At 42.7% G+C, this 24,591-nt stretch overlaps 1 protein-coding gene and 1 pseudogene across 2 annotated transcripts in view; one reads left to right on the forward strand and one right to left on the reverse strand.

Annotated features, from left to right (window-relative positions):
• Positions 1-24,591, forward strand: part of PTBP2 (polypyrimidine tract binding protein 2) — an 84,538-nt gene that overhangs the window by 20,825 nt on the left and 39,122 nt on the right. For both annotated transcript variants that reach the window (XM_015423792.1, XM_015423793.1), the window contains exons 3-5: positions 3,303-3,378; positions 12,474-12,646; positions 17,354-17,497. In XM_015423792.1, the coding sequence (XP_015279278.1) occupies positions 3,303-3,378; positions 12,474-12,646; positions 17,354-17,497 (393 nt within the window). The remainder of the gene's footprint in view (positions 1-3,302; positions 3,379-12,473; positions 12,647-17,353; positions 17,498-24,591) is intronic.
• Positions 7,048-7,989, reverse strand: LOC107120996 (annotated as a pseudogene).

Here is a 24,591-nt window from a genome sequence, read left to right on the forward strand (position 1 = left end):
TGGAGATCACCCAGAATTACAACTGTTGTCTGGGTAACATAGATCAGTTGCCCTGGATAAAATGGCTGCTTTGGAGGGCTGAGTCTATGGCATTACTATGGCATTATACCCTGCTGAGACTGCTTCCCTCCCCAAGCCTCACTGTCCCAAGGCTCTGCCCCCAAATCTCCAGGAATTTCCCAACCTGGAGCTGGCAGCTCTAAGGTGAATGGATCTCTGTAGCTGGGAGAACCATTGTGATTCCTGGACTCTGCCACTGATGTTGTGGGGAGGGGGAGGAAGCAGGTGGGTGGCTGGGAGCACTACCACCACTGCTGCTGCTGTGAGGGGTGGGGGAAGAAGCAGGCAGGTGGCTGGGAGAGTGATGGGGGCAGAAAGAGAGAGATGGGGTGGGGGGGAAGAAAGTGATGAGATGGGGAGGCAGAAAAACAAAGAGAATGGTGAGGGGGCAGACAGAGGAAGGAAATAACATACATGGAGGAGAGACAGAGAATAAGAAAAGGGGGCAGAAGGGAAAAGGAGTGTGAGAGAGGTAGGGGGAGGCAGGAGGAAGCAAAGGTGTGAGGAATAGGATAATCATCCCGCAAGTTTCTTGCGGGTCTCCACTTGTTAGGTCTAATATCTAAGTCAATAGATCAGTGTTTTACCAACCAAACAAATAGTTTTGGGGCATAATTTGACAGATTAAATACAGACAGTAGATGGCAAGAACAACTTTGGCAATTCGAGCAAATTCAGTTAATAGCTTCATTTGGGCTAACTGATCTACAGACTGTAACCCTGTTAAGATGAAGCAGAAGAGGTGCTTTGCAGAATTAATTATGTATTAGGCAATTTTAGATAAGCAAACAATCTCAGATTTCTTCAAAGCATATTGGGAAAAATACGTAATGACCATTCTTCCTTTGAAATTGTAGATTAATTGTGGAATTAATGGTTTTCTGTTTGGTATCAGTACATATGCAAGGCCTTCTAAGCAAGATCACTTTCTTGAAGGCAAGGACCATGGTCCAGTTTATATGCTAGATTATGGGCTAAGTAGATAGAATTTTCAGGCAATTCTGTTAATTATTGGCTAAAACAGTGTTTCCCCATGACAAGCAAACATCCATGTAATTTGCTCAATAGTAATATTCATAATTAGCTGCTATAGTAAACACAACATATGACTTTATAGTGCTTCACCTTAGATTTCTATGAGCTGCCCCTAAGGAGAATTCATAAACTTCAATTAGTGCAGAGTGCAGGAGCCAATGGGCTGGTTAACTAGGGCCAGGACACTTTGAACAACCAGCAGCCTTGAAACATTGTGCCCATTTACTTCTGGGTTTGATACTTAGCATTAAAGTGTTGTTATCTTGGACCTTAGACCACATCGTCCTTTATTTGAACTCATGAGGGAGCTATATTCTCCTAATAAGCTTCTGCGCATGGTGATCTCTCTGAGTTGCTCCTCCTCTACTCAACCAAGGATTTTTAAAAAAATCATTCATAGTCTTGTGTAGAGATTTAGAATTTCTAGAAACTTTGAAACTACAGAAAAATTTATTTTTTGGGGGAAAATTGAAATATATGCAATATTTACTTTTCTCTCAAACCTAACTTTGTTTTGCTGATTTATAAATCTACAGTGCATCATTTAAGTTAACATATAAAGCTGTACTAATTGGTGTGTTTATGGAATTTATACAATAAACGTGGGGATTACCTTTATGTAACATTGTTGATTGTCTTGCATAACATATATGTTGTGTGTTATGACTAGAAGTATAAATTTAATACAGTGTACTTGATACAGGGTCATGAAATGTTTTAATAAAAGTACCGTTACATGTTCTTTGTATTCTGTTTTAAGCTAGATGTTTTAATGGTGTAATTAATTTTTAAAGAACTTGATGTGAATAAAAAGCTCTATTAAAAACAAACATTAACATCGATTTTTATCCAACCTGTTCATGTTGTAGTAAAGCAATAAAAAGGAATTTCTTTGTAGCAGTTTTTTGGACCTTCCCCTCAAGATATATATGTAACATTTCTCATGTAGTCTTTCTAGTATGCCTAAAATGTGCAGTTTGAAACTGGTAGGAGGGGACCAAAAGGACTAGTCCTAAATATTTTAGAGCTCAACTCTAAAGTATGCATAGGCCATACTTCAGGCTCCTTTTAAAATGCAACCACTGTTGTATATAGATAACATTTGTCCCTTATAGATTCAGGTGGGTAGCCATGTTGGTCTAAAGCAGCAGAACAAGTTTGAGTCCAGTGGCACCTTTAAGACCAACAAAGTTTTATTCAAGGTATGAGCTTCCTCGGTAGCTCAATTTTGAGAGCCAGCTTTGTGTAGTGGTTAAGAGTGGCGGCCACTCTTCCACATGAAGCCAGCTGTGTGACCTTGGGTCAGTCACAGTTCTCTCAGAACTCTATAAGCCCCACCTACATCACAGGGTGTCTTTTGTGGGCAGGCCCTCACAGAGGTCAAGAGAGGCCCAGGCCTCTGCCTTTTTTGAGGGCCACCCAGTAAATTAAAAAATGAAGAAGTGCAAAAACAATGATACAAAACTAGTAGTATTATATTTTAAATGTTTACATTTAATACAGTAAGAAAGAGAACATTGTAACACTTTGTAATAAACATTCCCACTTTTATTTAAAATGGGAGGTTGGGAAGGCTAGTGTTTCTGTGTCTGTAACTAACTAAATGAAGAGTTAATGTCAAAAGTGTAGATTTGAGGGGGCTCCCCTGAGAATGTGAGGCCTGAGGCAAATGGGCCTGGTTGTAGGGAGAGGAAGCTGATTGTAAGCTGCTCCGAGACTCCTTCAGGGCGGGGTATAAAACCAACTCTTCTCCTCCTCCTCCTCTGAGGACGTGTGCATGCACACAAAAGCTCATACCTTCAATAAAACTTTGTTGGTCTTAAAGGTGCCACTGGACTCAAACTTTGTTCTATTTGTTCTTTATGCAAAACTAGGAATGTTGACTGCAGTTGATGTGTAACTGATACTGTTATTTTGCTTAAAGTGTTGTAATCTTTCATAAACTATTGATTAACTTTTGCTGTCTTCATGAGTTATGTGTTCTGGTGCTTCACAGGGAAATTGCCTTGATTTGAATGAAAAATTGTATACAAATAAAGTTAGTTTCTACTGAATGGTTAACTGATAAAGAAGACGGGAAAATTATGTCTCTAAGTAGGTGTTCTGCTCAAGAATTTTATTTTTTAAGAAAGTATGTCCTGTCAATCTGTCATTTTAATATCAGTGACAAACAGTTAAAAGTTCACTGTTGTTGTTTTTCTTTTTAGAGAGGATCTGACGAACTTCTTTCAGGCAGTGTACTCAGTAGCCCAAACTCTAACATGAGTAGTATGGTAGTTACGGGTAAGTGATGTATTTTTAAAAGAGTCATTCATTATTTTAATACCAACAGATGTATTTTGGAGAATAAAATAAGCAGACATGAACCATATGTGTTATGGCTTAACTTTATCTGTATATTGAACTTTATGTGTTTTTTTAAAATACCAGCTGCCTGACAAAAATAGAGTTGTGTAGATGTAATTAATTTTCAAGCAATATGGTAGGTTTTAAATTTAGTATTCTCATGTTTATGCTTAACCTTTTTTATTTTTTAAGAGATGCCTCAACTTGGTTTCCTCACCCCAGTGCAATTCTCTGGGCAATATCTGCTCTTATCAACATTACCATCTTTCTTCTTTTTTGGTATTTTTGCTTTTGTGTGTGTGCGTGCACTTGCCCGTGTCTGGAACTCATGGCAACCTCTGGTGATTCCTACTGGGGCATGGGGGACATTCAGAGAACTGACTTGATAGCCTTTCTCTGTCTCCCAGCCCTGGTATTCTTTGGAGGTCTCCCATCCAAATACTTCCCATGGTTGGCCTTGCTTAACTTCTGATATCAGACGAGATTAGGCTTGTCTGGGCTATCCAGGTAAGGGCAACAGCACCATGTATTTTCAATGACTCTTTCTGTTTCAGTGGAGTTTGTGTTGCTACAGAAAAGCTGGAAAACATATCTCAGTCTTTCATCCCTCCTTTTCCAATTCTTGTGCTCCTGTTGGGAAGCCTCTGTCCCTCTAGTGGAACTGTGATTTAGAAATAACGTTGTAATCAGATTTGCTTTGCTAAAGTTACAGTGTCCTGAGGACTGGGGTGACTTTTAAAATCTGTGATATACTTTTAAATAGAAAGTTACCATATACTTTCTGCAGCCAAGATGCCTTGCTGGAATCAACTGCAATTTTGGTGCCTGCCTTTCTAGAACTGTCCATAGTTACCAGCTATGTAATATTTGGTACTAAGTTGTTGTTTTTTCTTCTTCGCTATCCATCCTGTGAAGTTATGGTATATTTGCTTATGCGAGAATTACCAAAATTCCCATTCAACTGAATCTGCCCAAAGAACAGCTACAGAAACTTTTAAGATTCTTTTTTTACAAAAGGGGGCTCTCAAATACCATATGCATTGAAAGTCTTTTCAGGGCAAGGTGGTTCCCCTGCTTACATATGGTTCACAGATGTATCTGTACAATGACTACCATAAACTAGAAGCAATCCAATCCAGATTACTCAGATCCATATTTGGAGTACCTCGTTGTGTACCCAGTGCCCTACTTATGCTAGAAGCAAGATTAGTTCCATTAGAAGTACATACCTGGTTCCAAGCTACATGCTTCTGGTTCAAGCTTAACCCCCCTCCCCCACGCGATTAACTTCATTAATTCTTTCACACAGTTTTCACTCAAGGTGAGTTAGAGTAATAGAGGACAAATTGCAACTACTTGGTTTCTCCTGTACAGCCTTACTGCGTCTTAGGTACCCAGCAACCTATGAAAATTATCAGTATTTATCAGGTGTTTTCTCAGCCGATCACTGAGGGGGTTGGTGATTTGGCTATCCATAAATGGCTGCCCCAGAAAACCCCTGTTTGGGATTTTGGGGGGCTGCTGGATAGTTGCAGTTACAGGGCATTTAAAGGGCTTTCAGTCCATTTAAATGCCTTTGGAGTTCACTTGCTGAGGCGTGGAGTCATGCCACAGCTTGGAGAAGGTATTTAAAGGGACTGTGTCCCTTTAAATGCCTTTCTCTCCTCCATTGGAAAAAATGGAGCATGGGACACCTTCTTCTGGGGCACTACGTCCAGTGTTTTTGAAACGTGGAGCTTTTTTTGAGGTAGAGGCACCAGCAGCTATGCTGCAAATTTGGTGCCTCTGCCTAAAAAAAAAGGCCCCCGGAACCCCAGATATCCCCAGATTCATTTTCCATTATAGTCTACAGGGACCATTGATTGTAATGGTCCCTATAGGGTATAATGAAGCTGAAAAAATTCAGCAATCCTAAATATTTCCTGAATCCCACTGTGGTCTGAATCCCACTGTGGGCTGGTTTAATGCCTTCCCATCTGCCCTTTTAGAAGGGAGATATGCATGTATCCCATATGTACAGCGTCTCTGGCCATGTCAGTTTGGAACGATAGAAACAATCGAACATGTTCTCTTATGTTGCCGATTTTACCAGGACACTTGGAATGCGTGCATTACCCCAACTCTGTCCAAATATCCAGGTAGAGCAAATCTCTCCCTTATATATAATTGAGTAAGACGCAGCGTAAGACTGAGCGGAGACAAAATGCGCTCCGTCAGCCATTGGCCGGCCAGCTGCCGCTCAAGGCTGCTGCCATGCCATTGGCTGGGAGGTGGGAGGCGAACGCTGCCTGTTACTTTATGTGAACTTCTTTCCCCTTTCCTCACCAAGGGTGCAAAGACAAGGGAGAGAGGCTCATGCTCAGTTTGCATAGCTCAGATCTATGTCACTGGTTGTAGTATAGTAGTTCTATGTTGAATTTTTGTGTGTGTTCTGTTATCTTAAATGGACCAGTAGCTTCCTTAAGCTATAAGGAAACATGAGAGAGCTGTACAGATGTGTTTTCCAGCAGCAATGATTCACCCAGTAGCCTAGAAGCAATTTTTAACTGCCAGAAAAATTGCTAATTATAAACTTAAGAAATGTAAATGTTAATTACGGAGCTCTGTAAACATTTTTTTTTGTTTACAAGACCTCAAGCAGGGATTACATTAAGATGTAGCCGTAACAGTCATATATTAATTTCAGTACTTAAATAATTTACTGAATCAAAAGAGGGGAGCAGTTTTGTGAAAGTTTAAATGTGTTCGTGAAAAAAACCCCTCCAGAGATGTAGAGGCCTGAAGGCCCCCTCAGAAATGCAGGGAAGGAAGTATCTCTGCTGCATAGCAAGACACAAAATGTTCTTATTGCCAAGACAGCATGGTTAGTTTTGATGCTAACCAATATTCTCTACTCTTCTTACCAAATGAAACTGAAGACAAAGAATGGAATTTATTTGCTATAAGTGATATTGTTTGATAGCCAAATCTGGCTACATGGCACAATGATGACATCACCTTCATGATTCCTGTTTTGTGTTGGATTGCATAATGAAGAAAAAGAGGACTCAAGGTCTTTACAGAGGACATTGCATTTTCTTTCTTCTTTTTTAAGTGGACAGCATGGTAATTCCTTTATTTACCAGCCAACACAGCTTTTTTGTATTATAAAAAGACACAGAAAAGTTGCCAACTCTTTCAGATCTCCATATTGCTCAACAGTGGAGATATCGCTTAGGTTGCCTCTGACAGAAACTTGCTTCTTAGCAACGGAGGCTGCTTTCTCTTTAATAGGAGATTTGATTGGGGCTACAGCCCCCTCCAACTTACCTCTGGGCCTCACAAAAGCCTTGCCATACTCTCTTGTTCTTTGGTCAGCTACAAACATGCACCAAGTTCTGGCATCCTCCTGAGAGGAAAGTTTGGGGTTGCGTGCTCTTGCTTGCAGAGGCTCCTAATTGCACCAGAAACATCTAGACGTTGTGGCTCTCATCTGGAAGTAGCCCAAAAGCATAACATGCTGCATCCACACTTGGTGACAGCCAATTCGGTAGACTTCTTGCACGTTGAGGACCAGGCTGGAATTGCTCCCACTGTTGCAAAAAAGCACATAATCACCAGGCCGAGTTATCCTTCCTCAGTGGCCTGCATGTCCATGTCTTCCTGCTTCATAGTGCTCTCTTGTTGTGGGATGTATTTCTTGTGGACTGCCAGGGTGGACGTGAAGTGGAAATCGGCTCCCACTGCTGCAGACATCAGGGCTTGAAGGCTTCTTTGCTCCGAGTCGCCAAAAGAGTAGCCATTGGCTTTGTCCATTGCCTCCATCACACGCTGCATGCTCTCCTTGTCCTTCACACTGAGGGGGAACAAAGGAAATCAAGCTGTAATCTTCAGCCACTTCCACAAGCTTTTGGTTCAGCCAATGGTAGTTCTTGAAGAAGGGATCTGAAGCCAGGTGTTCCAGAACCTCTGTGTAATAATCTAGATTGAAGGCTAGTTTTCCCTCCTGTTCAATCAGGTCCATTTTGGAGAGGACATTAATGTGGGGCAGTGCCACATGCAGCATGGTGGAGAGGGAAGTGCAGAGAATGGAGATGAACTTGCCGGGGTCTGTGCAGTAATGAGAATCCACTAAGTGAACAGCAGCCAGCCTGAAGTTCCACTTGGCAAGCTGGGCAAAGATGTTTGTCAGTGAACTATGTTGGGTGCAAAGTTCTACCTGTTCTGGGCAGTCAAACAAGAAGTAATGGCCCCTAAACTGAGACAGTTTTTTTTGCAGCAAGTCAAAATTAGCTTCTAGATACTCCATGCAATAGATTTTAAGCCACCATTGGGTCCCAGTTTCAAGTTCTCTATTTCATCAGTCAAGGTAATCAGCTCAGATATATCCACAGCGCACTGGGAGGGAATCCCTTCATTGGCTGGATCCAGATTCACCACTGATACCTTGCACCCAATTGCAGAATAAAATTCCTGCATGCCAAGACAGTACATTGTTTCCCCTGAGCCAGGAGATCCAATCACTGCCTGCCCAAAGGCCAGTGAAGACTGCTTGTGGCTTTTTGACATGACTGATATTTCTTTCTCCTCCTCCCAAGTAGGTGCAACACAGACTTGTTTACTAACACACCCTAACAATGATGACAAAAAGGGCTATATAGGGCACACTCCGGGTAAAAATTGGCCATGAGTCTCCATAGGCGCAGAGCGGTACCGCTCTAGCCTTTAGTATCTCTGTGGGGAGATGCCTAACATACTGGCATATGCATTTTCTAAATAAAGAAACAAGAATATTTAAAATAGTTCTTAAGTAGCAGGTTATCAGGCCTGCTAACAGGCAGAAAAAATGCTCAGAAGGCACTGTGGGGTGGGGGTGGGTTCTGAATCCCATGCAAGCTATTCAGCTCAATATTTAAGAGAGTTCATATATTATCATATATATTAAGCTACCATACTTTATAGTTCCTGTTGTAATTCTAGCAAGCTTTTCTGGTTAAAAAACAAGAGAATTCCAGTTTTAGGTTACAACCTTGATTGTTTCAAGGAATTGGAGATACAATTGCATCATAAAATATAGGTCCTGAATCTAGAAATTGAAAAATATCTCACATTTATGAGTCAGTAATATAGGTGACACAGCCTGTATTTTTCCATTGACAATCTGGAAGGTATGAATCTTATTGAGCAGGGATAGAAAAATATTTTCAGTCTAAAATTGTAGCAGAAGAATTTACAGTGGCAACCTTGTACGTGGGTGTGATTGTTCCAACATTCTTTTAAGGGTGTAATTTATGGATTGGATAGTTGTAGTTTCTTTCAGTTGATCACAAAAACATATTACACTGGTGTGTAACAATACACAGTAACTGATTAATTTGGTTTACCTAATACATCTGTACATGTACATATATATGCTTTAACATATTTTTTTAAAAAAATACTAGAAAATAATCCACAGTTCTTTAGCTTTAAAAGTTAAGAGATGTTTCCTTGAGTACTTGTGCATGGAATAAAAAGTCAAATTCCTGCAGGTTGGCATCAGATGTCCGAGCAGGGACAATCCTAGGTGTTTGTTTTTTAAAATTTGTTTTGCTTATTTTAGCAAATGAGTGGCAAAAGCTACACTTTTTTGGTACCTTGTTTACTGCACAGAATTGTACTGAGTGTTGTTGAGCTCCACCAATATCCCCCTGTGCTGTAGAGCAGCTAGGGTTGAGTTCAGTGTTTCTCAACACCAAGGAAATGCTGTCCCCATGTGGCTGGCTTAGATGAACTCCATCAATAGATGCCTCAAGGTGATTGTCACGTTTTCCTGCCCATTTCATTTAAAAGAAAACCCTGTCTAAAAACTTTATTTAAAAGTAGTCAAAAACACAATTTTTTACTCCTTTATCTTCAAGTAAACAACCCTAACTCTGGAGCAAGTTGCTGCCAGGAAGTAACCTGCCAAAACTTCGGGTTAGTCCACCTTGGCTCAAAACTTGGCCAGCACTGGCTAACCCAATTTCAGCCATATTCTGCAACCCTAGTACTGTGTAGTGAGAAGTAGCTGTTGTTTCTTACTTCCTTACTACATTTCATTGCTTGCAAAAGAATCACAACCATCTTCTCTTCTGAGGCTGCGGTCACACGGAACATTAGCCACGCAAGAGAGACGGAAGACAGGCGGATTTTCCGGGCGCGATCTCACCGGCACATCTGGGAAGCGTAGCGCTTCCGTGGCACAACCGAGGCTTCCTGCCGAAAACGCGCAGCAAAAAACTAGTACCTCGGAGGTACTAGTTTCCGGAAACCGTGGGGCAAGGGCGGGCGTCTGATCGTGTTTCCGGTGGCATCCGGCGCCCGCCCATGTCCCCTTGCGAAAAAGGTTTGTTTTTTTCCCAAGTCTCCGTGGATGCACACACGCACCCAACGGAGCATGCGCATTCGTCGTGTACACACAAAACCAGTTTGCTGCACCGCGCGCTTCTTCATTGCGCGCAGGCGGGTCCTGTGATCGGTACCTCTCCCTTCCCACGGAACCTCCACAGGACCTCCACAGGAGGTCTGATCGCTTAACCACGCGTTGGTTTGCCCCGGGGCAAACAGCCATGCTTCCCCCCTCGCAGTTTCCTGCCCGTGTGACCGGAGCCTGAGTAATCTATCCCAGAGAACCAGAGGAGGACTGGCTCCTCTTTGCTTCGTGGGAGAGGGGTGTTTCTTATATCTTGTTGAATACAAGCCTTTGTAGAGGTCAATTGCTTGTGTTAGATGCATGAATAAATCCCATGCCTAAAACTTTGTTTTAACACCTCAGAATTTGAAATATTAATCCAGCTCTGGTTTATAGTTCACAAATTGGCATCCTTATTTCAGACACATGTATTTAAAGTTTCTGCTTAAATCAGATTGCTGTTATCAAATTCTGGGCCACTTAATCCCTTAATCCTGTGTGATCTTCCTGGTAAATATTCATCTTCGACGTCGTCTCTGTGCTTCACACCCATGGGATCTTGTGCGCACACGCTGGATCGATAGGTGCTGTAGCAAGCTTTTTTAATGGATTTTCGCGCCCAGTCCCTCGGGCATGCGCAGAAACCCCACTGCGCATGCCCAGAGGGCTGGGCGCGGACATCCCGCCAGTTCCTTTCTTACCTCCGCATTGAGTAGACCTCTTCTTCGTCGGTCTGATCGGTTCGCTGTTAGCTCACCTCACAGATCTTAGGAATTATTTCCAAGCTTCAATGGTTGATGCACAGTGAAAGTGAGGGAAAGGATGTGCATAAAGGGTCTATGTTTGATCATAGCTACTTGGAACAAATTTAGAGTCCAGTGACATCTTTAAGACCAACAAAGGTTTATTCAAGCTTTGAGCTTTTGTGTGCTTGCACACTTTTTCAAATACATTGCAATGGACGGTAGAGTTCAAACTTATAGACAGAGGCTAAACAGCAAATTAACATTTAACATGATGAAGATGTTTTAAGATAAGCAAAGACAAAACTAAATAACAAGCTAAGGTTATAAGGTCAGCAGTTGTTTTGATTTAATTAAGAGGAGGAAAGACAGCAAAGCAATAAATATGTCAAAATAAGGGATAAATGTATAAAGGCATCTTTTCTAATTGTGGGAAGTAAACCAAGACTCACCATTCATCTCCTCTCAGGCATGGAGGTAATTTAACAACATTTCTTTATTTCTTTCTTTTTTGAGGTGAGTGCAGTGGTATGTTAGCAAAACATTCCAATATTCCTTGCATTACATTCAGTATTCTAATATACTATTCTGAAAAAGAAATACACTAAAATACAGAGGATGTCTTGTCCTTCTTGTTCAGAATACATATGTGAGACCTGAATGAGTTAGCATATGTAATGAGATAAGATGGCTACTTGGGTTGGTGTAATGCAGTGTTTCTGAAGTTACATTTCATTTTTAAATTAAAATTAGTCATACTTAGTTTTCATTCCAAAATTGGTTTGATTTTTAATGTGCAATAAAAGTACTTGTCCTCTGAGGAGGCAACCTTTGTCACTTATCTGGGCATGCTTTCTGCCTGATAAGTAGTAACTTGTCCTACTAACTGGATGGTAGTGGCATTTGACAGGCAGCTTCCTCTAAAAGTAGATAATATCCTCCCTTTTTGCATTTAGATACAATATAGAAATGGATTAGAATTTCCTACCCCAGCAGAGTCTGATTGAAAGGAAGTAAGGTCAGAATAGGAAATCATGCAGAAATACAGTGGGGCAACCTCCTGTGTGGGTGAATGTTTCTGAGCTCTAGTTTTTAGCTCCTCCCCCCATTATGCCTGTTTACAGGGTGGGTGGGGTATAAATGTAAATATAAATAAATAAAAAATAAAATTAAGGCATGCAAGAAATTTTCTGACAATGCATTAGTGTGGTCCAGCCCACAGTTTGGGTGTCACTAAATCAATTAATCATGTTATTAACTTGATAATAAGAGTTATCCCCCTTGATAACATGAGTATATGAAAGTGTTATTAGTTATAATATGCTGATCATTACTTCTCTGTTGGTCAGGAGGTTAACATGAGTATATGATAACATGAGTAACATGAGCGCATGAAAGTGTCATTATAATATGCTTCTCAGTTGGTCAGGAAGTTAATTCTGTAATGCTTTTCAGTTGGTCAGGAAGTTAATTCTGTAATGGGTGCAGAAAAATATTGGTAAGTTGATCATTCAGATATTATAGATACTTCTAGGTGAACAGCGTTTCCATATGCCTTGGCATTTAGTCATGCCGGCTACATGACCATGGAGAAGTCCTTGGTAAGCGCTGGCTCTTCGGCTTGGAAACAGAGATGAGCACCACCCCCTAAGTTGGATTTGACTGGCTTTCGAGCGAGGGGAAACTTTAACCCTTTTTTTTTACCTAGGTGAACAGGTTTTTTTGAGTTATTCAATTTTTTGATAAAAGATAAATTATTTGTTTCATATACTTATTTAGAAATTGTACACATGTACAAACTGTTTTGAGGGGTTAATCTGTGAGAAATAAATAGGGTTGTTTTCCATTATAAAATGAACTATAAAAATCTCTTTCAGCCAATGGTAACGATAACAAGAAATTCAAAGGTGAAGATAAAATGGATGGGGCTCCTTCTCGCGTTCTTCATATCAGGAAATTACCGGGTGAAGTGACAGAAACAGAAGTTATTGCGTTAGGCTTACCTTTTGGCAAGGTGACCAACATTCTCATGCTCAAAGGAAAAAACCAGGTACTTTCTAATTTTGTTCTATTACTGTAGTATAGGAAACAGCCCCTTCTTCAAAATCTGATTATTCTGTCTGCCGGTAGTGGGCCCATATCCTACCATTTGAGCTGGGAGATGAGATGTTCCCTTCTACTGACTTTCAGTGCCCTTGCCAGATCTGAAAGTATTTCATTTCCCAAGATGCCTGAATTAGTCATGGGCCAGTATAGTTTTATTGCTGTTCTTTTGCAGGGATAATGAAAAATGTTCTTGTAGGCATCTGTTCTGGGTCTTTTTCAGCCCTTGCTTGATCCTGTTTTCTGATGATCTGCAGCAAAACATAGGATTAGATTCTAAGTGTGGGTACAACCTGACCACATTTAAGCATTTTAGGCCTCGTCGTTTCCAACAGAGAAAACAACCACTGAATGCAGTGATGATGCTGAATATCTCAACAGAGATAATTAGGAGAATAAGCTCAGGGATCCTCATGTACATCCAAAGCAAAAGGTCCTTCAGAATGGACTTCAGACCTCCATTGTGCAGTCCTCATTCAGTGCCATCAGACACTTGAGGAGTCTCTCTCCCCCCCCCCAACCCAATATCCTTTCCCAAAGTTAGCCCTGCATAGAGCAGCTGTTGGCAGGGAGGTCTCCCAGCTGGAGAGAGAAATCTTGAGGTTAAAGATTGTATGTCATTTTAATAGTGGGAGCATCAATTTCCATTTCCCAGCATGAGGTCTTTGTCACCAGGGGAAACGGTGCTCATCATGGAGATGGCTGGTAGGATGGCCCAGTGGTAGGAAAATAGCAGGCAATATCCTCCAGGGCTGATTCAGAACTGGGTTTAAATTTAATGCCCAATCCAAATCAGGCCCAAATTAATGTAACTGAGGCACTAGTGCAGATGAACCCCGGATCAACTTGCTTGATTATCAAAAGCCTGGTTAGTTTTATGCTCCCCCTGTAAGATATCCCTGCTCTGCTTTTTGAAAAGTCTGAAGGTTTCTCTAGCAGGTTGAGAAATCTGAAGTACATGGAAGGGGGCTAGTCTAGTATTTGTCAGCATAATTCTCCCCTTACTGGTTAATTTCCCCTCTTCTCTCACCATCCCAAACCCTAGGAAAAATCAGTTGCTAAAGAGAGATAAGCAGAAGTAAATAATGAACAAAGGTAATTGCTTCTTGGTCCTTCAGCATATTTGCAGTCTTTTCCAGCTTTCTGTAGCAGGACTTGAGAATTGTCATTAGAGCTGGACTGCTCTCCTGTGTCAGACTTCTTATTTATTAACTTCCTTTTGGTACCCTGCCTTGGGAAGTCAAATGGATTATGTCATTCTCCTCTCCTTCTCACTAGGGATGGGCATGTCTTTCTCGAACATTTACTGGACTTTTTCTGGTTCAGCTGCTAGGGACATTTTAATGTGAATTTCACAGGTCAGTCCCCCCCCCCCCTTTAAGGGGGGGGAAAGAAAAATGGACAAGTTAAATGGCTGCCAGCTATTTAACCATTTCTGGGTGACCCCTCTCCTGGCTGCGGCAAGCCATGACCAGGAAAAAGGAGGATCCGAACTAGCCAGTTCAGGGCATTTTTGATCTGGTTCGGGGGCGGCCCCCAAATTGAACTGGAATTTTTAGGTTTGTGCTCATCCCTATTCCTCACAACACTGGCTCTATTGGCTTATTTACTAATATTGGTCTAAAAAGCATCTTGCTATGTCCTTTTAAAACATTGTGTATCATATAAAGTCCTTTATATTTTGTTATGTATTGGTTTCTGAAAAACAAGGAGAATTATTTTTACTGTTTCATCAAACTGTAACATTTAGTATAACACATCAACAAATCTAGTAAAAAGTAGCAAATCTAGTTTTGTCTTTATTAATACCCATCTAAGATGGAAAAACTTTAAGGAATTTCTCCTGTCCCTTAAGGTGAAATCACATTTATAGGTTGATCCTTAGCATATTTACTCAGAAATAAACCCCACAGAATTCCGATAAGCTTAGTACTATATAAGTACACACCTTTATTTTAGTCTACCTAAAATTTAACTGAAATAGAATTTCAGAGTCAAGCTTTGCTTTGAAATAGTATGTATTAGAAAATATAGCATTTCTCAGTCTGAATTCTTCAGGTAGCTCATGCAGCCAAAGGCTTTTCTCGTTATGAAAGGCAGACATAGAGAAGCATACAGACAGACTGTTCAGATCACAAAGATACAAGCAGGGACAAAAAAGGGAAAGAAAACTAAACCTAACAAAGAAATCCAAAACCAAACAAAGGTTTAGTGGAAAAGAGGGCCAATATTAAAACCCATTGATAAAAAGAAGTACATGTATTTATTAATAATATCAGGTTAAAACATATATAGGGGCAGCAGTGTTTACTTGTAATTATTGTGGCAACACAATCTAAGAAGGTTATTTGTGGACCATAGGTTGATTTTATATCTACTGGGCTAGTGATTGCACTAAAAAGATTGTATGCGCATATTCACTTTGTGCCTGGGTATGTTTTTACTGAACAATTTCCTTTATGGTCCTAATTGAAATTATATTTTGTATACATTTTTGATTGTGTTTTATGAGTGTAACTATTTACCATCTAGCCACACTTGTATGGCCTCTGAGGAAGGCCGATCCGGCCGAAACGCGTCAGGTCATTTTTTTAGCCCTGGTTATGATTATGGTTTATGTATATTGTCTGTAATTGGGCCCCTATATATGTTTTAACTTGATATTATTAATAAATACATGTACTTCTTTTTATCAATGGGTTTTAATATTGGCCCTCTTTTCCACTAAACCTTTGTTTGGTTTTGCAGATCACAAAGATAACCATGATTTAGTTTATTCAGAGGGTTTTATCTAAGAATTGCTGACAAGTATTAGCTTTTTTCAGCCTTGTATGATCCCATGGTATTGCAAAATCACACACATCATCTTTCATATTGCGTATTATAAAATTACAGATATGTGTTTGTAGGACGCAATCAACTTGGAGAAGGATTAGTAAATACTTTTAATTAGTCTGTTCTTGAGCATGCAGCCTGAACAACTTCTGCCTGCCAACATATTTACATATTAATTTCAGGAAAAGATTCTTCAATTCTTTAAGAAACTGAATGACTAGTTTTAGGGGAATAGCTCTGTTTCATATTTTATCTCTCCCCCCCCCCCCCCCGAGTACTTTTAATCAGTACTTTCACCTATGGAAAGCTTTTGGGTTTTTTATCAGCATAGATTCTGCAAAGCTACCAGAATAATCTCTGTTTAATAAACAGTATTTCTAGGTAAAGTAAACTTTGATTACACAAACAATGAAACCTTGTGTGCTGATGCAAAATCCAGTTTCACCATCCTGTGAGCTTTTTTGATAGGCTAGTCTGCCTTCTGGCTTTAGCTCAGACTTAGGAAAACCACATTATCTCACAGGCCTCTAATATCAATATGTATCTATGACAAGATATATAAATCTGGATCCCCACTGAGGGCTGCTGTTTTGAAAAAGAAACGCACAACTTTGCCCTACTACTTATAGAGAGCATTTGGGGGAACTAGCCATAAAGATACCATCTGGATTATTATCTTTAATAAAGGGGTTTAATTTTGCTTTCCCAAGCTGTGAAAAGGCAGGTGGGAAGTCTCAAGATGCATCTTCTGTCATATGACCTTCCCCATACACTAAACAGCTTCCAGGGAAACCCTGCTCAGGCTACCATTTTAAACCTAGAATCATAAGATTAAATAGGTGGAAGAGGCCCACAGACCATCTACTCTAGCCCCCCTGCTCAATATAGAATAACCTAAAACATCCCTGACAAATGGTCATCTGGCCTCTGCTTAAAAACCACCGAGGAGGGAGAACCCACCAGATCCCAGGCTAACTGATTCCACCACTGAACCACCCTGATTGTTAAAAGGGTTTTCCTAGAATCATGCTGAAATCTTTCCACCCATAATTTAAACCAGTGATGAAACCTACTCTAGGTACTGTGTTTTGTGGAGGCAAGATTGGCAACTACTAGAAGCCAGAACAGATTCTGCTGGTACCATGGAATATCCTCACTCAGGTGAATCAACTGAACTTTGCAGCAGACTGAGGATTACCAGTCCTAGTCTGACACACTAATCACTACACTACAGTGGCTGGTGATAGGCATGATACGTTATCATTACCCCTTTTTCATTGTGCTGGGAGTTGGAATGCTGGTGCTTGGTCATTTTTATGCTCATCACTTTAGCTAGGCTAGTACTGGTTTCTGTCAATCCTGACTAACTTTTGTCATGCCAGCATCTTATTCCTGCTTCTCCAGTTGTGAGAATGAGAGTTTGTGTAAAAGTCCTTTTCTCTCTGAAAACAGCTGGTAGGATTCTCTTCTCACCCCCTGCTCTTTGAAATTTCTTCAGGTTTTGTTATCAAACGTAGCTGGGAGTGAGCTGGCAGCCTTAACTGTCAGGGTTCTAACTAACTCTTTCTCCCTCTACTTTGCCCTCTGTGGGAATGCTGAGAACAGAGCATGCCTATTTCAATAAACTTTACAGAGTAGAGAGGCTGTTATTGTCTTTTTGGCATTCTGTGCACCATTTGCCAGTTCCCAATGCCTTTATATACATGTGTAGTTCTCTATAATTTAAGCTTTGAATTTTGAGTGACCAGCAGATTCAGAAATAGCATATAAATACTTCATTATTATTTATTGCAAAATTCTTTTAAACTTTTCATTATAGGCTTTTTTGGAACTAGCAACAGAAGAAGCTGCTATCACTATGGTTAATTATTATTCTGCTGTGACGCCTCACCTTCGTAATCAACCCATTTATATCCAGTATTCAAATCATAAAGAATTAAAGACTGATAATACACTGAACCAGGTAATATGTGCATTTCATAAGGATTACACTTAATTTTGTAGTGATTACTAATGTATATACATATGCCAGTGAGCTTGTGCTGTGTTTGGGTTTTGTTGTGAAATTGCATATTGAAGACTTGTTTAGTGTGAAAAAAATCTAATAATGTTTGATTTGGGGGGGGGACAAACTAAAGGCTATAATAATGTTTTTAGATTAAAAACTTAGGTTTACCCATAAAAGAAACTTTCTGCCTCCTTGTATGTAATATGAACCCTTATTTCTAGTGTGTTAAAATAATCTGTTTAAATTTCATGGTACTTGTAACCTCAGTTTATTTGATCTGCTCTTCCCATAAATGCAGTTACTGAAAAAATATATTCATACTCACCCCGGGAAATAACTGAAAATACAGTTATTTGATCTCAGACTTTTAGAACCTATTCTTTTAGATCAAGACAGCATTCTTACTTGAACAGGGAAACTACTGCTCCTACAGGTTCTAACTTGAAAGATCTTTTTAAGCATTTGATGTTACTGTTTCCTATGAAAAATGTTAAAGCACTGACCCATTGTATGTCAAATGATGATATCTTCATGTGCATTTCTTGTGTTCTTTCCTTGATCATACTTACAGTGCTATAATGAGCAATAGTTTTTAGGACTGTTCTTCTCTTGATAAGTGTTGGCTAGTGTGCCATTTGAAATGTTCACTTCACCTTTTGGGGCCAGTTTACAGCAGATATTTTATTTAAAAATGTCTTGGTATTAGATTTTCTTTGCCAGCAACTGTGCCAGTTAAATGTGATAATATTTGGGGATGGTGTTTGTTTTGTGGTAATCTGAAAAACAGAGCCGTTTCAGAGGTCTGGTTAAATGACACTGATGCTGAAATTTGAATAACTCAGTTATTTATTTATTTATTTATTTTATTTTATTTTTCGCATTTATATCCCGCCCTTTCCCGAAGGCTCAGGGCGGCTAACAGGGGCACCAAGTGCCAGGTAAAACAATATCATATAGTTTAAAACAAAGCATATAATTATTCCATTGTATTCATCTAAAAGGATGGATTAGATGCCATGCCATCCTAAAGCTTCAGAGTATGTCAGCTTTCTTGGTCATAATTTTCCTGTTGTTACCACTCATTTGAATATAAGAAGCTGTGCAATTTATTTATTTATTTCATTATATTTCTATCCCGCCCTCTGCGCAAACGGGCTAAGGGCAGCTCACAGTTTAGGGCACCATGTGCCAAATATAAAAACATATAAGACAAGATAAAAACAACCATATTTTACAATTAAAGTGCTCAGTCATGTTAGTGCTTCAATTGCATTTAGATGGTGTACTGTAAATGTAACACAAGGTCCCGATTCAGCAGTGATTGATCCATCACGGTGTTATGGCTCAATCTTCGTATAGGGCCAACCCACTATCCTGCTGTCACTAACGATTATAGTTGGTCATAGTGGTAGCGGTGGCTCCTAATTAAAAGCCTGGCGGAAGAGCTCCGTCTCCTCCAGGAGCTCAATCCACCAGGTAAGAGCCGCCACTGAGAAGGCCCTGGCCCTGGTTGCAGCGAGCCTGGCCTCCCTGGGGCCTGGAATCACTAGCCGATGTTGTGACCCCAACTGTAGTGCTCTCTGGGGTATGTGTGGGGAAAGGCGGTCCCTCAGGTATAAGAACATAAGAGAAGCCAATGTTGAATCAGGCCAATGGCCCATCTAGTCCAACACTCTGTCACACAGTGGCCAAAAATACCAGGTGCCATCAGGAGGTCCATCAGTGGAGCCAGGACACTAGAAGCCCTCCCACTGTTGCCCCCCTCCCAAGCACCAAGAATACAGTGCATCACTTACCCTAGTCTGAGAGTTCCTATCTATACCTTGTGGCTAATAGCCACTGAGGGACCATATATTCATCCAGTTCCCTCTTGAAGCTGTCCATGCTTGTAGCCGCCACCACCTCCTGTGGCAGTGAATTCCATGTGTTAATCACTCTCTGGGTGAAGAAGTACTTCCTTTTCTCTGTTCTAACCTGACCGCTCAGCAATTTCATGGAGTGCCCACGAGTTCTTGTATTGTGAGAAAAGGAGAAAAATACCTCTTTCTCGACCTGCTCTAGCCCATGCATAATCTTATAAACCTTGATCATGTCACCCCTCAGCCGTCATTTCTCCAAGCTAAAGAGCCCCAAGTGCTTTAACCTTTCTTCATAGGGAAAGTGTTCCAACCCTTTTATCATTCTAGTTGCCCTTTTCTGCACTTTTTCCAATGCTATAATATCCTTTTTAAGGTGTGGTGACCAGAACTGTACACAGTACTCCAAATGAGAACGTACCATCAATTTATATAGGGGCATTATGATACTGACTGATTTATTTTCAATTCCCTTCCTAATAATCCCCAGCATAGCGTTGGCCTTTTTTATTGTAGTCACACACTGTCTTGACATTTTCATTGAATTTTCTACTATGACTCCAAGATCTCTCTCTTAGTCAGTCTCTACCAGTTCAGACCCCATCAATGTGTATTTATAGTTAGGATTTTATAGTTAGTGTATTTATAGTTAGGATATAGTTAGGGATGCTGGACCCTGGCCATATAGGGCTTTAAAGGTGAGTACCAGCACCTTGAAGCGAATTTGGTATGCCAATGGCAGCCAGTGCAGTGCTCTCAGCGCAGGCTGGATGTGCTCCCATCTAGGGAGGCCCATCAAAACCCTGGCCGCAGCATTCTGCAGTAGCTGCAGTTTCCAGATTTGCGACAAGGGCAGCCCCATGTAGAGAGTGTTACAGTAGTCTAATCTCAATGTGACTGCCTCATGAATCGCTGTAGCCAGGTCATCACGGTCGAGGAAGGGAACCAACTGCCGAATCAGCCAGTCGAGGAAGGGAATCAGCTGCCACCTGGGTCTCCATAGTTAAGGAGGGATCCAGGAGCACTCCAAACTCCTGACCTCCGGCGCCGGCACCAGAGGCGCCCCATTGAAGGCCAGGAGAAGGATCCCCATCCCCAGACCACCCCGACTCAGGCACAGGACCTCCGTCTTCACTGGGTTTAGTTTCAGCCGGCTCAGTTTGAGCCAACCAGCCATGGCTTGCAATGCCTGGTTCAGATCTTCCGGACTGGAGTCCGACTGGCCGCCCAACATCAGATAGAGGTGGGTGTCATCCACATACTGATGACACCCTAGCCCATTCCTCTGGGCAAGAGGGCGCATGTATATGTTAAAGAGCATTGGGGAAAGCACTGTCCCCTGAGGCACACCGCATTCAAGTGGGTGTCTTCAGGACTGCTGTTCCCCTAACGCCACCCTTTGTCCCCAACCCTGGAGAAAAGAAGCAAGCCACTGTACGGCAATCCCCTATATCCCATTCCCTATGTCAGTGAGGCGGTGGGTCAGCAACTGGTGGTCGACCGCGTCGAACGCAGCCGACAGGTCTGACAACAGTACTGCCACACCACCTCAATCCAGATGCTTCCGGAGGTCGTCAGTAAGGGCGACCAGCGCTGTTTCCATCCCATGACCTGGGCGAAAGCCAGACTGGGAGGGATCTAGGATAGGAGTGTCATCCAGGAAACCCTGTAACTGTGTCACCACCACTCTCTCAATTAATTTGCCCAGATAGGGCAAATTGGAAACCTGCCGATAGTTGGCCACTTTGGCCGGATTCAAGGTTGGTTTTTTCAGGAGAGGGCGGACCATCGCTTCCTTGAGTGCTCTCGGTAACCGCCCCTCAGAGAGGGACTTGTTGACAATCTCCCTTAGGGCACCTCAAAACCCCTCGTGGCCCAGGCTGAGCGGGCTAAAACAATCCAAACCCAGAATCGACTTGGAAGGGGCCTTGAGTTCACTTACTGTTTCAACTGTGGCGGGGAGGTTGTGGCGGAGCGCCAAGACTTTATCTGCGAAATAGCTCGCAAATGCCTCACAGCCAATATCCAATTCCCTAGCATTTTGCCTGCCCCGTGGCAGAACTGGTAAAGTCCGAATCGTTCTAAGCAATTGGGCTGGGTGTGAGCTCGCAGATGCAATCGCGGCCACATAGAATTCTCTCTTAGTGGCCTTGGCTGCCATCTCATAGGATCTCATAAGCGTCCTGTAAGATGCTCTTGTTGCCTCGTCGCAATGCCACCGTCTCTCTAGCCATCTCAGCTCTCGCTTCATAAGCCGCAGCTCCTGGGTATACCAGGGAGCCAGCTGGGGAGCGATCTCGTCGATGGCTGTAGAGAGTCGGCTATGCCAGTCCTCCACAAGCTCATCCAACGAGCCACCAGGGACATCGGATCCCACAGAGCCATATGAAGCCGTACAAGGTCCATTTGGCTCCGCGGGCGAGCTAAAATCTGCTCGCCGCCTAAACAGGGTTGAAGTGGAACATTCAGATGGGCCTTCAGGGCATAGTGGTTCGACCATGGTACTGCTGAAGCAGCAATCCAGTCCACTATCAACCCAGCTGTGAAGACCAAATCGAGCGTGTGTCCGGCCTGATGCATGGGGGTTGTTACAAATTGGGAGAGTCCCAGCGCCACCATGGACGACAAAGCCTGACTCAAAGCCGCATCATTGGCGTGGATGTTGAAATCACCCAAGACCAACAGTTTAGGGGGCTCCAACGCTCAACCTGATACGGCCTTCATCAGGGACGGCAGGCTACTGGCCGGTGCGTTAGGCGGCCAGTACACCAGTCAGATTGCCAAACTCCTCAGCCTCCAGCACCAGGCCAACACACTCAATGCCCGTGATCTCCAACGGCGGGAGTGCCCTGAAGAAGTAAGCCTCCAGAATGAAAATAGCCACTCCCCCCGCCCCCTAGTACGTGATTGGTGTAGGACCGAGAGCCCAGGTGGGGCAAGTTGGGAGAGAGCTATGATCTCCCCTTCCTGCACCCAGGTCTCGGTCACGCATGCCAGGTCTAACTTCTGTTCCAGAAAGGAGTCCCGAAGGACTGTGGTCTTATTATTTATAGACCTGGCGTTGCACAAAACCAATGTCGGAAGGGGTTTTTCAGTCCTAGCTCCACTGCCAACAATGTTCGGGATGGGTCGCAGGTTGGAAGGGCGCCAAGCCATTCTGTTTCTCAGCATGCTTCCCTTGACTCTTTGCCTGGGCCCGCCACTGTACTCTCCCCTCCCCAGGAGCACTGGAATCTGTTGCCCAAGTATCGCCGCACCAGTCAGTCTTTGCACTGGCCTCAGACCGCTGACGGGCTAGTTAACTGAGCTGATCTTTCTATGTGAGCGCTAATAGCAGCTACCGCTTCTGGTGCTGATGCTGATAAACCGAATGCCGTCCTGCTGTATAAAATATTAACCTCTACTGATTGCTATATAATTCATCAAAATTCAAGGCAGTCATTAACTATGAAGCCCGAGACAACCTATCCTAAACTACTACTGATATACAGATTACTACCAAATTCATCAGCCTAGCAACCAAATCACACAATACTCAATAATTTACATCCTTTTAGCAGGGCAGTATCCTAGCCAGCTAAAGCCTCTCAGCCCTCCCCCCTAAGAAGTTTCCTTCTAATCGGCTATTCTGCATCCAATCTCCCCCCCCCCAATCAGCACTATACAGGAGTTACTGCATGCCCGTTAGAGCTTCAGTTCCTTCTGGTTCCACCTCTGTAGGGATAGAAGGGAGAACTGCAGCATCCTTCTCTGCTGATTGTTATTATAGGCCAGCCACTAGGGGCGCTTCCAGTCTCTTACCGGCTGTGAGTTCTGCTCCTTGGTTGTTCAAGGCCCCCCTGCTCGTCCAGTTCTTATACCTCAGCAAAGGGGTCTAGTTCCCATCATCGATCTCCGCTCCTCCCGTCCGGCTCCCCCGCAGCAGCTCCACCGTGGTTTATATCATTCCGCAGCCCCCAATGTTGCAGCAACCCGGCAGTAGCTGCCGTCTCAGCCGTCGTGAGCCCATGGCTGCCCGCAGTTGTGTTGTCTCAATTTCTAGCTGGTGGGGGGGGCTCCGAGGAAGGGGGAAACTCTCCCCCAGCTCTCCCACCGTTGTCCATGGGCCTGCCGCTGTCACTACCGCCGCCGCCGTGCACTCAGTCGCTGCTGGGGAGTCTCCACTCCAACTACAGCCCCAAGATGGCCACCGTGTCGTCGGAGCTAGGGCTGCACAGCTGTCAATCACTCATCTGGGGCCATTAGAGGGCTTACTCCAGACTGGGGGGGGGTGAGCAATGGAGCCCTTGTTGAGTAGGCCAGCCTGGAGCACTGTACCAAGCCGGGAACGTACCAGAGAAGGTAGCACAATAAGGGGTGATTTCTCCCCCCACACCCTGCGTCAGTTACCGGGCACTTCTTTCGCATTTTCTACGCCCAGTGCATTTGTTGTTATCGTGCTCCAGTTCAGTCTCAAGCTCAGTCGGTTGCGGAAGCGTGAGCACAAGCAGCTCCCCGCAATGCCGCCATCTTTCACTCTACTTATTTTCCTCTTCTTGGACCATTTCATTAGTACTAGGGGTGTGCATTTGGCATAAACTGAGCTGAAAAAATACCCGGAAAATACCTTACCAGTTACCAAATGGGGCTGCATTTCGGCTATCTAAAATTCAGGATTTTGGGGGCTGTCAGACAGCCAAATTTGAAAGGCATATAAAGGGATCACAGTGCCTTTAAATGCCTTCCGCGTGAACTTGCCACTTGGAGAAAATGTTAAAGGGACTGCGAGCACTTTAAAATGCCTTCAGACTCTCTCCGCAGAGTCATGTGGCTTGAAGAAGGCATTTAAAGGCACCGCAATGCCTTTTTTCCTCCATTGAAAGCAATGGAGGGTGGAGGCACCATCTTTGGGGCCCATAGAATTGGACCACATGGTCCACTCTTTTTTAAACTTGGGGGTTTTTTTGAGGAGAGGCACCAGCAGCTATGCAGCAAATTTGGTGCATCTACCTCAAAAAACATCTCCCCCAAGCCCCAGATAACCCTGGATCAATTCTCCATTATAGCCTATGGAGACCATTGAGTATAATGTTCCCCATAGGGTATAATGGAGCCAAAAAAATTAGGCTTTCCTGAATATTTACTGAAACTGAATACCATACTGGTATTGGGATTTGGGAACATCGGGAAATTCCAAGATTTTTTGAGTTTATT

Source organism: Gekko japonicus, unplaced genomic scaffold, assembly GCF_001447785.1.
Source record: "Gekko japonicus isolate JY-2015 unplaced genomic scaffold, Gekko_japonicus_V1.1 scaffold151, whole genome shotgun sequence".
Classification (NCBI taxonomy): domain Eukaryota; kingdom Metazoa; phylum Chordata; class Lepidosauria; order Squamata; family Gekkonidae; genus Gekko; species Gekko japonicus.